Genomic DNA, 13,279 nt, shown 5'->3' with positions numbered 1-13,279 from the left:
TTTTATATCCCTTATTCTCCTGCCTCCCTTGTCACAAAATCCCTGCCCTTCATTTGCTGAGGGAGGTTGTACCTCTGGTCCTCCAAAGCACAAATGAAGCAACTTTTGTTGCTGGAAAATCTAGAAGGAATTTTGTCCTTATCAGGGCCTATTTATTTGAGTCTGTATCTTGCTATTAAATAAGAAAATTTAGAAAAATAAGCACCCTGTTCCTTACGTAGCTTGGCTACTTTCAAAACTGACATTGGAGAGAATTTCTCCCACCTCCCTCCCCCATTTTTTCCTGAACTTATCGCTCAAATATTTGTACTTATGCACATTATAAACCAACTTAAAAAAAAAATTGGCCTGTCTTTGGTCAAGAAGTAGGAAAGTAGAGGGCAAAGAGAGAAGTTGTAGATACCCAGATGGCAGAAAGCCAGCCCCACAGCTCCCTGATTTAGGGGTAGAGGCCTGGGACAGCTTGTGGCTGGTGGCTGTGGTGGAAAAGGGCTGGAGGTTCATTTCATGCTCAGTTGTAGCTGGTCCATATGTGATCAGCTAAGGGTGATGGAACATGTGGCCTGAGAAGCTCCAGTCACAGAGGAACTAAGTATTTGGCTACTCCAACAGGGCATTGATTCTAGCCCTTTGTGCCTTTCTGAGAGCCTGTGTAAAACTTATTTTTGTCTTTTATTTAATGTTACCAAACAGGCCAAAGCGTTTGAGTTAAGCTACCTCGAGAAGGTTCCAGAAGTCAAAGACACCGTGCACAAGCAGTCGCTTCTCCACCACGTGTGCACCATGGTGGTGGAAAACTTCCCAGACAGCTCTGATCTGTACTCCGAGATCGGGGCCGTCACCAGGTCAGCCAAGGTACGTCCACGGGCGCAGAGGAGTGGGTCATGCCTTTCCCTCAGATGTTGGATCTTTGTCAGTCAGCTCTGAGGAACATAGGCTCTATTAAGTAAAAACGTGCAAGTGCTGCTTGCATCCCTTGCTCTAGATTTTGTGGATATGACTTGTCTGATGCCGTTTCTAATGGGCTTTTAAGATCCTTTTCCCATCTCTGGTTCTCCGTCAGATTCTTTCCTACTGAGCTATGTGAGGCAGGTCCGCCGTCCCGGTCCTAAGCCCTGCATCCGCTGTGGAGCAGCGTTACTCACCAGGCCTGGAGTCTCCCGAGCATGAAAACTTCTCCACTTGCCTTGGGTGGGCAAAAATGTCACAACGATGCAATTTGGCTCCTCCTCAGACTTCCACAGGACCCTGCAGTGAGGCGTGGAGCCAGGAAAGAGAGGGCACCTGGCCTTCTGCTCCCCCATGGATTGGCTGGCTATTCCTACGATCTTACACAGAGGGAACAGTTTTATAGGGCTGTAAACAGTATATAGCTTTGGCCCCTCGGCTGCAAACTCTTAAATTGAGTGCACACTTAAGATCTTCATGAACTTGTGGTTTATTAGAAAAGAGACCATTGAAATAGCTGGACTCCCAGCTGCCCCCACTTGCAGGAGCATCACTGAGGCTGAAAAACCCCCGAGGAATCCCCAACTCAGCACAGCTGGACGATGTGAGGGTCTCGGGAGCAACAGAAACGCATGGGGAAGGGCTGAATAGGGCAACAGGAGTCAGGCCAGTGTGTGGGAAACTTCTGGAAACCCAGCCTGGGCAGGCTGAGGAGCTGAAAGCAGACGACCTTTAGTTCTGGGACACTCTGGACCCTAGTATAAGAAGAGGAGAGAGAGTGGTGGGCAGTGGGGAAGGGGCCCCCTGAAGTCTCCTTCACGGAACTCTCTCTCACCGCCTCCTCCCACAGAACTGGCTTGTGGGGCCCCAGGGGCTGGGACCCTCCTTCACCCGCCTCAGGAGCAACAGGCCGGCAGCTGCCAAGTACAGCAAGCAGGGGGCCCTGGGCCGGCCTGACAGTGGGCCTGCCTCGTGGCAGAAGGAGCCATGGCCAGCGATCCCCCAGCTCCAACAGCTGACCGCAGGCTTCTGAGAACACAGACTCCTTTACTTCACAGGCACCCTTCCTGTGTTTACTCCGTGCCAGGCCCTGTTCTGAAGTCTTTACGAGTATCGCATCAGTATCCTGACCAAGACCAAAAGCCCTTCTGCGTGTGGCAGCTGGGGGTCCTCCAACAGCTGCTCTGACACCCGCCGTGAGCACCTTCTCAGAAGGCAGTTTGTTAGGAATACCTCTATCTGAGACAGAGTCTGCTACGTATCTGCAGTCATATTTGTCCTGTTTCCAGACCCACACAGAACAAATCAGTTCCTTAGTTGTATGTGGTCCTTTGTTCTTTCCTAGGGCCACCTTCTAGGTGGAGCCTGCTTAGAACAAAAGCAGCCTGGCCTAGGAGTCCTGACACCAGCCTGGCCCCCAGTGACTGCCCCAGCGCCGCCCGACCCTGCCCCAGTATCAGGCCTTTCCCAAAGGGCGTTCAGTTTTTAGTTAAGTAATAACGAAATAACTTTTCCTTATGCAAAGATTGGCTACACAAGCCAAAAGTGCAGGTCGATTTTACCTATTAACGGTGGTAGTTGCTAAAGATGACTGTTGACCCAGCTCCCTGTGACTTGCAAGAGGGCATCTACCACTTCTCAGTCTTTACTCCCAAAGCCTTTTGGGGGTATTAGGGGTCCTTCTGTGTAGACAGGCACAAAATAAGCCTCAGGAAACCTCAGCCCTACTTGCATTCGCTCCATCCCCTGGTGTGTCTCCCGGGGGGCCTCAGCACTGCGGCCCCCAAGGGGCAGGCTGCTCTGGCATCTGCAGGGTAGCCGCGTCCCTGAGCTGTCCCACGGCGTCCCAGGCTGACTTGATAAGGTTTGACTGCTTCAGAGCACAGCTCACGGGGGCTTCCTACGCACGGAAGTGGCCCGTGTGGATCAGTCCTCAGGAGAGGTCTTCCTGGCAAGCAAGCACTTCTCAAAGAAGGCGGCCAGGCCAGCGCTGTCTCTGGGGTGGAATTTTTTAGGGGCAAATCTAGGCTTACAGCATGCTGGTTGAGAACTTAGACTGTGGAGCCAGAGAGATTTGGGTTCAGATCCCAGTTCCACTACTTAGAGCTGTGTGGTCTCGCACAAGCTGCTTCACCTCTCCTGTGCATCCGCTTGTCCCCTCCCAAGTGGAGCTAGTAACAGAGCCTGAGGTCAGGGGATAATTGTGAAGACTCAGGTGGCCTGGGCCCGTGGCCTCTGGCTGGGCAGGCAGCCTTCCAACCCCCTCCAGAGAAGCTACATTAAGCTCAACCCTCAAATGGCACTTCATCAAGAGCTTCCGCACCTGGCTTCAGTTGGCAGTCGGCCACTTTCTCCTGCCCCCACCTTAAGGGCTCACGGTGGACTCTCTTCCCCGGAAAACCATCTCTTACTCGGCGTCCGCCGCCGCGCCGTGCATGCGTCGCCGCGTTAGACTGCGCGGGGCTGCTCGGGGCCTGTCTGAGCGGAACGGAGGTTATTTTATTGTGTATCAGGGAGCTGCCAGATGCAAATGAGGACAGATCCAGGGAGTTAGGATTAGACATATTACAACTGGCTTAAAATCTCCTAGACATAGTACTTGTCAGTCCCAGGTCAGCCGGATCCTTTTCTAGACTTACTCTTTGAACTGTTTAGTGCTTTTCTAACTCTACATTTTTTTTCCTTCTTGGCTGAACACCTGATTTTTTTTCTCAGCTCCACTGTATCCTAGGAAAGTGAAGCTTTTTCTACTCTGGACCCAGAATTCCTTTGGTTTCAGGCAAATTATTTTTCCCAAAGTCCCATGAACCCCCTGCTTACCTGAATCCCAGGGGTCCACCTAAACTTGCCTTCTGTTTTCGGCTCTTCAGCACCCAAGAAACCCAGGACTTGCCCTGTCTTGCCTGGCCCCCAGGGCATCCGTTGTGCTCAGCTTGGCTTCATCCCGTCTGGTGATAGATCTTCTGACCTTCGTTGACTTGATCCCCTCCATTGTCTCGTGGAGGGCAGGACCACTCCAGCAAACGCCCTGGGCACTCCCATTCAGGCTCACATCCCTTGACCTCTGTCATCTAAGCAATGGCGCCTCACCTCCATGCATCTGCTTTCTCCCCCTGACCTTGATTTGCCCAGCGTTCGCCTTCTCCCGCCAACTCCCACTCTGCATCTACTTTTGTGCCCTCAGTCTCCTCCCTAAAGCTCACCTATTTATCTGTTTCTGCCTCCCTCCCCCACCACCCGCTTTCTCAGTTTCTTTCCCCTGTTCCACAGCCCTGACGAACTCGTTGATTCACATAATTTCTAGTCTAGAAATTCAGTAAAAGCATCACTTTAGAAAGCCTCATTTCAGGCTACCTCAGTTAATCCAGACTGTTTCCACTTCCCTGAAGAGCACAGTGGGAGCTGTTCACATCTGTTCTTTGCACACATGGCTTGCATCTGCCAGCAAGACCTCTCTCTCTCTCTCTCTCTCTCTCTCTCACAGGCGCGTGTGCACACGCATGCCTGTGGGTTCTGTGCATCCTCAGCGTTTGGTCTGTACACCTGTCTATACAATGAGCCTCCTTGAGAACAGCAGCTTAAGTCTCCTTCAACATCTGTCTTTGCGTTCTCGGTGCCTGGCATAGGACCTGACATCCACCAGTTTCCCCCTGGGTGTGGGTCGAATGAATGAATGGCTGGAGAAATAAAATTTGTCACACAGTGTAGAAGAGGTCACTGTGAAGAGACGCCGTCCGCCCCTGAGCCGGCCCCACCGTATTAGAACCATCCCTGTGTGACGGGTGTGTTCCTATAACCCTAAGTGAAAAATCATCTCTGAAGAACAAGAGTGCTCTGAAAAATTTTATGAGACATCTGCTCAGTTCATCTTGTACTGGTTCCTTGATATCATGTTTTAATTTACAGTTCCCAAAGACTTTCCTAAGATTTCTTTCCAAATTGGGGGTGGGTGAGTGATACTTTCATTGGGTTCATTGGGGGGAATAGCTTTATCACTAAATAATTTGATGTCAAGATAATGACAAATACACATGTGGATGATTTTTAAGCCATAAATATGTTTGTATTTCAAGATGTCAATTTGGTTTTGATGATTGTTTCTCCCGGAGGCAGTTGAGTTTCCTGGTTCAGGTTGGCGTCCGCTTGTTTCAGTGCATTTGCCATCATTCTCCCTCTGATTTTCAGGTTGACTTTGATCAACTTCAGGATAATTTATGTCAGATGGAGAGAAGATGCAAAGCTTCATGGGATCACCTCAAGGCAATTGCAAAACATGAAATGAAACCAGTTTTAAAACAGCGAATGTCAGAGTTCCTAAAAGACTGTGCAGAGCGAATTATAATTTTAAAGATTGTCCATCGAAGAATAATTAACAGGTAAGTGGAGGAAGGAACTAAGGGCGGCACCTGTACCGTGGCATGTTAGAAACAGTCCACAGGCCAAGATCTGAAGGTTACGTTTACAAAAGTGGTACTGTAAGTTCCGGGTACATAGAAAGTACACCTTTGCACTTGTTTGTTTCATGGGTGTTTTTCTTACACACACCCCCCAATAATATAATGCCATTGAATTTTGAGGTTGGAAGGAATCTCCGAGATAATGTGATCCAAAAATCCCATTTGATCGGGAATTGCCTCGCTCAGCTCTCTGATAAGTTGTATCTCTGCATCCGCTTGAACAGTTCTGCGTGCATACGGCACGTGTCCTTGCGAGGCAGCTTGACTTGTTAGAAAAGCTCCTTTGTATAATCTACAGTGTTCCCTCCAGGACCTTCCACTTGCTGATTCTCCGAGGCTGCTGTGCAGCAGCCTGCCTAAATGAGGCCTGGGCCCCCCACGGGTGCCACCCTCTGGACCAGCCGCCCTTAGAGTCCCGGGATCCAAGAGGACCCTGGGAGACATGCAGGGCTGGATGAGGCCTTGCTTGCCGGCAGGGAGGCTAGCTGGGGTCTAGGAGCTGGCTGGGGTCTGCTCCGTCGCAGTGCCGGGGTGGCTTACGTGTAAGCAGTGGCAGCACCAAGACCAGAACCTGGGTCTTCTGACTTCCTGGGCCAGGCCGTTTCTACCACCAGAGTGTCTTTGTGGTATCACAGAGTACGGTTGTAGGTTCCCCGGCCTGGCCTTTGGGGTTCGAATGCTCTGTTCCGGGCCTTACTGAGTAGATGTGCAGGTCTCCAGACCTGCGGGCTGTGGTCCACCTGGAGCAGGTGCTCTGGTGACGGGACTTCTGAAACAGGCCTCATCGAGGTTCTGTGAAGGGAGCCCTCCCCGTGGGGCCTTTCCCAGAGACCTGCCCCCCTCAGGTACATTCCCAGGCCAGTGTCTGAGCACTTGATTATTTTTTTAAACAGAGGGGCGGTATTTTCATTTATCCCTGTCTGTTTTGTATTTTTTTTTATTAACTTTTTATCTCTCCCCTTCCCTCCCACCCTCCTTTAACCTTCTTTTCTCTATCCTTCCTTCACCCTCCTTGAACCCCCCAGCACTTTAATAACCTAATTGTCTTGTCTGCCTCCGAGCTTTTACCCACCTTGTGCCATTTGCTGTTTTAGTGACTGTATACCTCCTGGGTCTTGATCCAGACTGTTGTAGGGCAGAGAAGGCGGTGGTAGTCTTTAAATGTTAGCCAGGACAAGAATAAGGAACAGAATCTTCCCTCCAGGTTGACGACTGTCCATTACTCAGTACTTCTGGAATTCAGTCGTAAACCCCTCTCACTGCACTCCACCTTGACCTCACAGGGCCCTCTGGAATGGAGGGACTTATCAGAGATTTGGTTAGATTTCTTAGTGAAATCAAAGTATGCTTTTAACATGTTTAAAAAGTAGAGGCAGGGAATGTGAGCTGCTTGGCCCTCTGTGCTTCGTATGATACGAGCAATTTCCAACTTAGAACTGCTCAAATAAACAAATAGTTTCCACTTGGAATGTCCTGAAACTGGAGCAATTTTCTGAAAGTCTTGTAAAGCTGTTAGGCCTGATCACATTAGCCATTTTATCCCAGACAGGTAAAAACTCATTTTGGTGATACAGCTATTCCTTAAGCTATAGGCTCGTGTGTGTGTGTGTGTGTGTGTGTGTGTGTGTGTGTGTGTGTGTGTATGTATAAGATGCATATAATGTTTGCTGTGATTGTCCTATTCTCCCTGGTAAGCTGGTCACCCAAATGATGGTTGCTCTTGCATGACCTAGATCCCTGTCTACTCACTGGTGCCTGTCCCACTGGGGATGACCAGCATGAGCTAGGAATCATGGGCAGTAAAAGGGCCATGGCTAAAGCGTGGGTCCAGGTGGTGGCCAGGCCAAAGCACCTAAACCATAGAACCCTGGCTTCAAATGAAGTTGGTAGCAAGAACGCAATATGTAGAAGTGATGGAAGTAGGAATATCTTGTTGAAATGGCTATGGGGGCCTGAGAGCCCTAGAGGCTCTGCTTCCTCTTTCCCTCCCCAACTACCAACAGTCCCTGGGAGCATCGCCTGTGACTGCTTTGATCTAACACGTTCCCCTTACACATTGGGCAACTGAGACCCAGAGAGGAGTAAAACTCTAGTTGAGGTAGGTACAGGTAGAATCCTTTGGGGCATGCAGACCAGCCTAAATAGAAGACTTCACATCAGAAAGCTGGAAATAGCTAGGCCTTCATCTTTTTTCCTCACCTGCAAGTGTAAGAGTTATATTTTTATCTGTGTAATTAGAAATCCATTTAATAGGGCACTTTTAAAAAAAGTTTTTTTATTTTTATGTTAATCCCCATACATTACATCATTAGTTTTAGATGTAGTGTTCCATGATTCATTGTTTGTGCATAACACCCAGTGCTCCATGCAGAACGTGCCCTCCTCAATACCCATCACCAGGCTAACCCATCCTCCCACCCCCCTCCCCTCTAGAACCCTCAGTTTGTTTTTCAGAGTCCATCGTCTCTCATGGTTCGTCTCCCCCTGTGATTTCCCCCCCTTCATTCTTCCCCTCCTACTATCTTCTTTTTTTTTTTTCCTTAACATATATTGCATTATTTGTTTCAGAGGTACAGATCTGAGATTCAACAGTCTTGCACAATTCACAGCGCTTACCAGAGCACATACCCTCCCCAGTGTCTATCACCCAGTTACCCCATCCCTCCCACCCCACCCCCCACTCCAGCAACCCTCAGTTTGTTTCCTGAGATTAAGAATTCCTCATATCAGTGAGATCATATGGTACATGTCTTTCTCTGTTTGACTTATTTCGCTCAGCATAATACCCTCCAGTTCCATCCACGTCATTGCAAATGGCAAGATCTCATTCCTTTTGATGGCTGCATAATATTCCATTGTATATATATACCACATCTTCTTTATCCATTCATCTGTCGATGGACATCTTGGCTCTTTCCACAGTTTGGCTATTGTGGACATTGCTGCTATAAACATCGGGGTGCACGTACCCTTTCGGATCCCTACTTTTGTATCTTTGGGGTAAATACCCAGTAGTGCAATTGCTGGATCATATGGTAGCTCTATTTTCAACTTTTTGAGGAACCTCCATACTGTTTTCCAGAGTGGCTGCACCAGCTTGCATTCCCACCAACAGCGTAGGAGGGTTCCCCCTTCTCCGCATCCCCACCAACATCTGTCATTTCCTGACTTGTTAATTTTAGCCATTCTGACTGGTGTGAGGTGGTATCTCATTGAGGTTTTGATTTGGATTTCAATAGGGCACTTTTTGAAAGAAGCAGTTGTCCCACAGACACTGCTCTAAGGTTCTCAGCATGTGAAGGTTATCTGGCTTCTGGGGACGAACTCAAACCTTCACAGGTAGCAGAGTTGCAGATCTGTTCTCATGACACTCACACGTGCAGAGAGAATAACTTTTGCTTGCTTCACTGTTCAGTCCCGCTGCTTCATGACCCACTGCCTGGTGGGGTAGCAGTCTGCTGACCTAGCCAATAATGTAAACAGCTAAACTTTGAGTCTCCTGAATGTGTGATCTTCAAGAGTTCGACTCGTCCCTGCTACCCCTCTCAAAGTTGGCCTTGGGGAAGAACAGTGATTTCTAGAGCTCAGTGGTGAAGAAGGGGATAGGTTCCTGGATGGAGCCATCTGGAACCTCACAAGCCTCCCATGTGGACAGGCCGGGCTGGCCTCTGCTGGCACCCCCTGCTGTGATTGGCAGCTGAAGGGACAAGTGGTCAGGTCTCCCCTCTCCCTGCTCCACTCATCCCCTCAGACCCTTAGGCTCTCTGCTCACACCCTCAGTGTTCCCTAGGGTCCACTATATATCACGCAGGATCCTGTGAGGCCTGATGAGTCTGGCCAGACCCTCCTGCTTCCTCATCTTACCACGCTGCTCTTTGCACTCTGCCAGGGGTGCTCTGTTTGGGCCTGGAACCCTCTGTCTTGCACAGGGACCTCCTGGTGGGACAGAAATCCTTCTTGGCCTCAGCACCCCTTAGCCTTTCAACAGATCTCTCTCCACTCCAGGGCCTCATTGGAGAGAGATGAGAACCCACATCTAGCTACCCACCTTCCTGTCTGGCCCTCCCTTAGTTATTCCACTGGGTCTCCACTTGGTAAAGGGGCAGATAAAAGAACTTAGACAGTTCTCTTTAGGTAAAACTGAGCTTTCAAAACCATTGCATGACTAAGAACATCTCGTTCTGCATGCCTGAACATGCATATTCCCCTTTCCTTTCATGCTGCACCACCGCCCCCAGCGGCCTCGTCCCACTCCGTGGCTGAACAGGCATGCTCACTCGCTCCCGTGGACTCGGTGGGCTGTTACGCACAGGGTGGTGGGCCCTGGCACGCAGGGGCCAGTGCAGGAAGGCCTCCGGAGAACTCCGCAAGGGGCTGGCACTCCAGGGGGAGAGATGGGGAGCCAGGTGACACCCACACTGGCTTCCTGGTACCCCAAATTCCACCCCTCCCCTTCTTGGGCCGGATCCCATAATCATTGGCACACTTGAGGAAAAGGGTGGATGATGGAACAGAGCAAAGAGACTGATTGATTGTCCCCTGGATTTTTCTTGCATACGCTATCCTGTGCTAACACATCATAGATCATAGATGTTATATCCACTCTATAATGTCCGGTAGTAACTTTTTAGGAACTGCCAGACTTTTCCATAGCAGCCGAACCATTTTATGTTCCCAGCTGCTGCTGTATAAGGGCTTTAATTTCTCCGCATCCTCACCAACACTTGTCACTGTCTGTGGTTTTGATTTGCATTCCCCTAATGACTAGTGATATGAAGCAAATTTTCATGCACATATTGGCTATTTGTGTATCTTTTTTGGAGAAATGTCTATTCACATCCTTTGTCCATATTTTCTTTGTCTTTTCAGTGTTGGGTTGTAAGATTTCTTTGTATATTCTGGATACAAATCTCTTATCAGATGTATGATTTGCAAATTCTCTCCCATTCCATGGGTTGTTTTTTCACTCTTGATGGTGGTCTTTGGAAACACCAAAGTGTTGAATTTTGATCAAGTCGAGTTTATCTATTTTTTTCTTTGGTTGCTGATGGTTTTGGTGTCACATGTAAGAAGGAAATCATTGACTAATCCAAAGTCATGAAAACTTACAGTCTGTGTTCCTCTAAGAGCTTTATAGTTCTGGCTAAATTTTCTGACTTTAAACAGCATTTTTTTTTTGGCCCCTTTATTTACAAGTTGTATGTGTTACTTTATTATTCTTCACATAAAGAATAAGCCCATTTCCCTCACTTGAAAAAAAAAAACAAAACAAAACCCCTATTCAAACTGTACATATTAGACGATCAAAAACAAAAATAGTTGTCCACAAATAGTGGGATCATTTATAGAAGACTGTTTGGTCTACATACAAATGTCCCTCTGTCTCCTAATATCTTCTTTCTCATTTCCTGATAACTGAAAATGGTGTACATGTTTGCTTATTTAATTTCCTTTACAAAATGTTTAAGTCAATAAAATCCAATAATTTTTAATTTATAAAGTTAAATAGCTGAAATGTATTTTGTGCTGCTGTGTGGTGTTTCCTAATAAAATTAAGATTGTATGTGGGGCGCCTGGGTGGCTCAGTCAGTTAAGCATCTGACTCTTGATTTTAGCTCAGGTCATGATCTCAGAGTCATGAGACTGAGCCCCATGTTGAGCTCCACACCAGGCATGGAGCCTGCGTAGGATTCTCTCTCTCCCTTTCCCTCTGCCCCTCCTCCCTCCCCCCACTCATTTGTGTACACTCTCAAAAAAAAAAAAAATTTGTATGTAATATGAAAAAATATTTCAGAATATTTACTCACAGAAAACTTAATCAGCATTTTTACAAACCATCAGTTAACAATTCATATGATTGTGTTTATTCCAATAGTCATTAAAGCATGTTCTCAAGGAATTGCTAAGCTATATTTCTGTATTCCGTATTCATTTCTTAAATAACCTAGAAACTTGTGCAGTATTTTCTTTAAAATAGTGCTTTATCCTTTTTCTTACAAAAGCTTTGCACATACATTTTAGAAAAACATTAAAACACTTATAAGCAAAAAAAAACCAGTAACTAATCTCCTAAAATCCTATCACCTAGACATCTTCCATCAGTGAGAAAGTGAGTTAAACTTGACTTCTGGTTGAATTTTTCGCTCAAGAAGACTCTACAACCCCAGAGCCCCAGGAATGAAGAACAATGCTTGCCGGATTGGTTTCGTGCTGAAAGTTTTTAGACAGTTGGTTTTTGTTCCTTAGAGCCAAAGTCATCACCACTATTGGGTTTTTCATTGCAGGTTCCATTCCTTTTTGCTCTTTATGGGTCACCCGCCTTATGCAATTCGGGAAGTGAACATAAACAAGTTCTGCAGGATCATTAGTGAATTTGCACTGGAGTATCGCACCACCAGGGAAAGGGTTTTGCAGCAGAAACAGAAACGGGCCAACCACAGAGAGAGAAATAAGACCAGAGGGAAGATGATCACCGACGTAAGTTCCATGAACTCCATCTCTTTGTGTCATTTATGGTGAAAGTAGATCGACCCCCACAGTTTAGGGGCTGTGCTTTTTTTTTTTTTGACTGTGGAAAAAAATGCCATCTTTTATTTTTATTTTTTATTTTATTTTATTTTAATTTTATTATGTTATGTTAGTCACCATACAATACATCATTGGTTTTTGATGTGGTGATCCACGATCCATTGTTTTCATATAACACCCAGTGCTCCATGCAGTACGTGCCCTCCTTAATACCCATCACCGGGCTAACCAATCCCCCCTCCCCCCTCCCCTCTAAAACCCAAAGACTGATTCCCGCTGAGCCCATCCCCCGCCACAGGGGGGCAGGGCAACTCCGCCCAAACAGGGTTGCCTGAGTAACAGCGCGGCAGGCCCCTACTGCAGAAGACAGGCTGGGAAAACAAGAGGCCAGCAACCCTAAGGTCCCAAGAAAACAGGTGCAAAAATGCCATCTTTTAAAAAGTGCTCTTAAACTCTTCCTCTCCTATTACTGTGAAAATCTGCTATATGACATACGTGGGACAAATACATGTAAATTAAGGATGTGTGGCTAGTGGAGGAATCTTGACCCATGTTGGGGTGTTGTAGGATGTGGTGTCATTAAAGGCTTGATTCCATTTTCAAACTCCGGGATGTGCATATTTGCAGAAGAAAAAAATATAGAAGATAATGCCACTTATCCTAGGAAGACAGATATAGTGATTTGGGAATTGATTCAGGATTTTAATCGTCATAGCAATGCTATACAACCAGTCAGTTGACGCATGGACCACCCATTCGAGGCATCTGAATTGAGAAATAATGGATGTGGTTGCTCAAAGACATAACCTGAGGGGTTCTTGGCAGTCCCTTGGGTCAGAGAATATTCAGGTGGGAAGAGATCCGCAGGACAGTGAATCCAACAGGAGTTCCCTACAGCCCCTTGGGGGTGGGGGTGGGGGGCTGCAGGCCTGTATGCTTCCCCTGCTCCTGGGCTCCCCTCTCCCACCTCAGCCCCAAACTCTGCAGGCCACAAGTGCTGTGGGTATTCAGACGCGAGACGCTCTGTCAATGGAGGGGAAAGGGATGTGTGAAGATGCCAGAGACAAAGACCTACCATGCAGGTGCCTCTTTCTGGTGGGTCTTTATGAAACTTAACCCATCTGTATATGGATCTCAGAAGTACACTGGCTCTCAGTGATATGGAGAATGGGATGGGTAAATGTCCAAGTGATAGAGAGTGCCATCATCCTGAGGGTTGCAAGCCTCACCTGAGCTCAAGTCAGGCAGATTTCTTTGGAGAGGAATAAAATCAGTTCTGCCTTCTGTCTCCAGGTGGGTGTGCATGTTGTAGGAGAAACAGAAGGTGCGTGATTACTGCCCACATT

The 13,279-nt window shown here is 47.5% G+C and overlaps 1 protein-coding gene across 7 annotated transcripts in view; it reads left to right on the top strand.

The window, feature by feature from the left end:
- Positions 1 to 13,279, top strand: part of FHOD3 (formin homology 2 domain containing 3) — a 445,553-nt gene that overhangs the window by 411,972 nt on the left and 20,302 nt on the right. For all 7 annotated transcript variants that reach the window (XM_036095752.2, XM_036095751.2, XM_036095756.2 and 4 more), the window contains 3 exons: positions 694 to 855; positions 5,134 to 5,324; positions 11,690 to 11,882. In XM_036095752.2, coding sequence (XP_035951645.1) covers positions 694 to 855; positions 5,134 to 5,324; positions 11,690 to 11,882 — 546 coding nt within the window. The remainder of the gene's footprint in view (positions 1 to 693; positions 856 to 5,133; positions 5,325 to 11,689; positions 11,883 to 13,279) is intronic.

This window comes from Halichoerus grypus, chromosome 13 (genome assembly GCF_964656455.1).
Source record: "Halichoerus grypus chromosome 13, mHalGry1.hap1.1, whole genome shotgun sequence".
Lineage (NCBI taxonomy): Eukaryota > Metazoa > Chordata > Mammalia > Carnivora > Phocidae > Halichoerus > Halichoerus grypus.
Note: the sequence above shows the minus strand (reverse complement) of the source record. Positions and strands in the feature narration are given on the sequence as shown.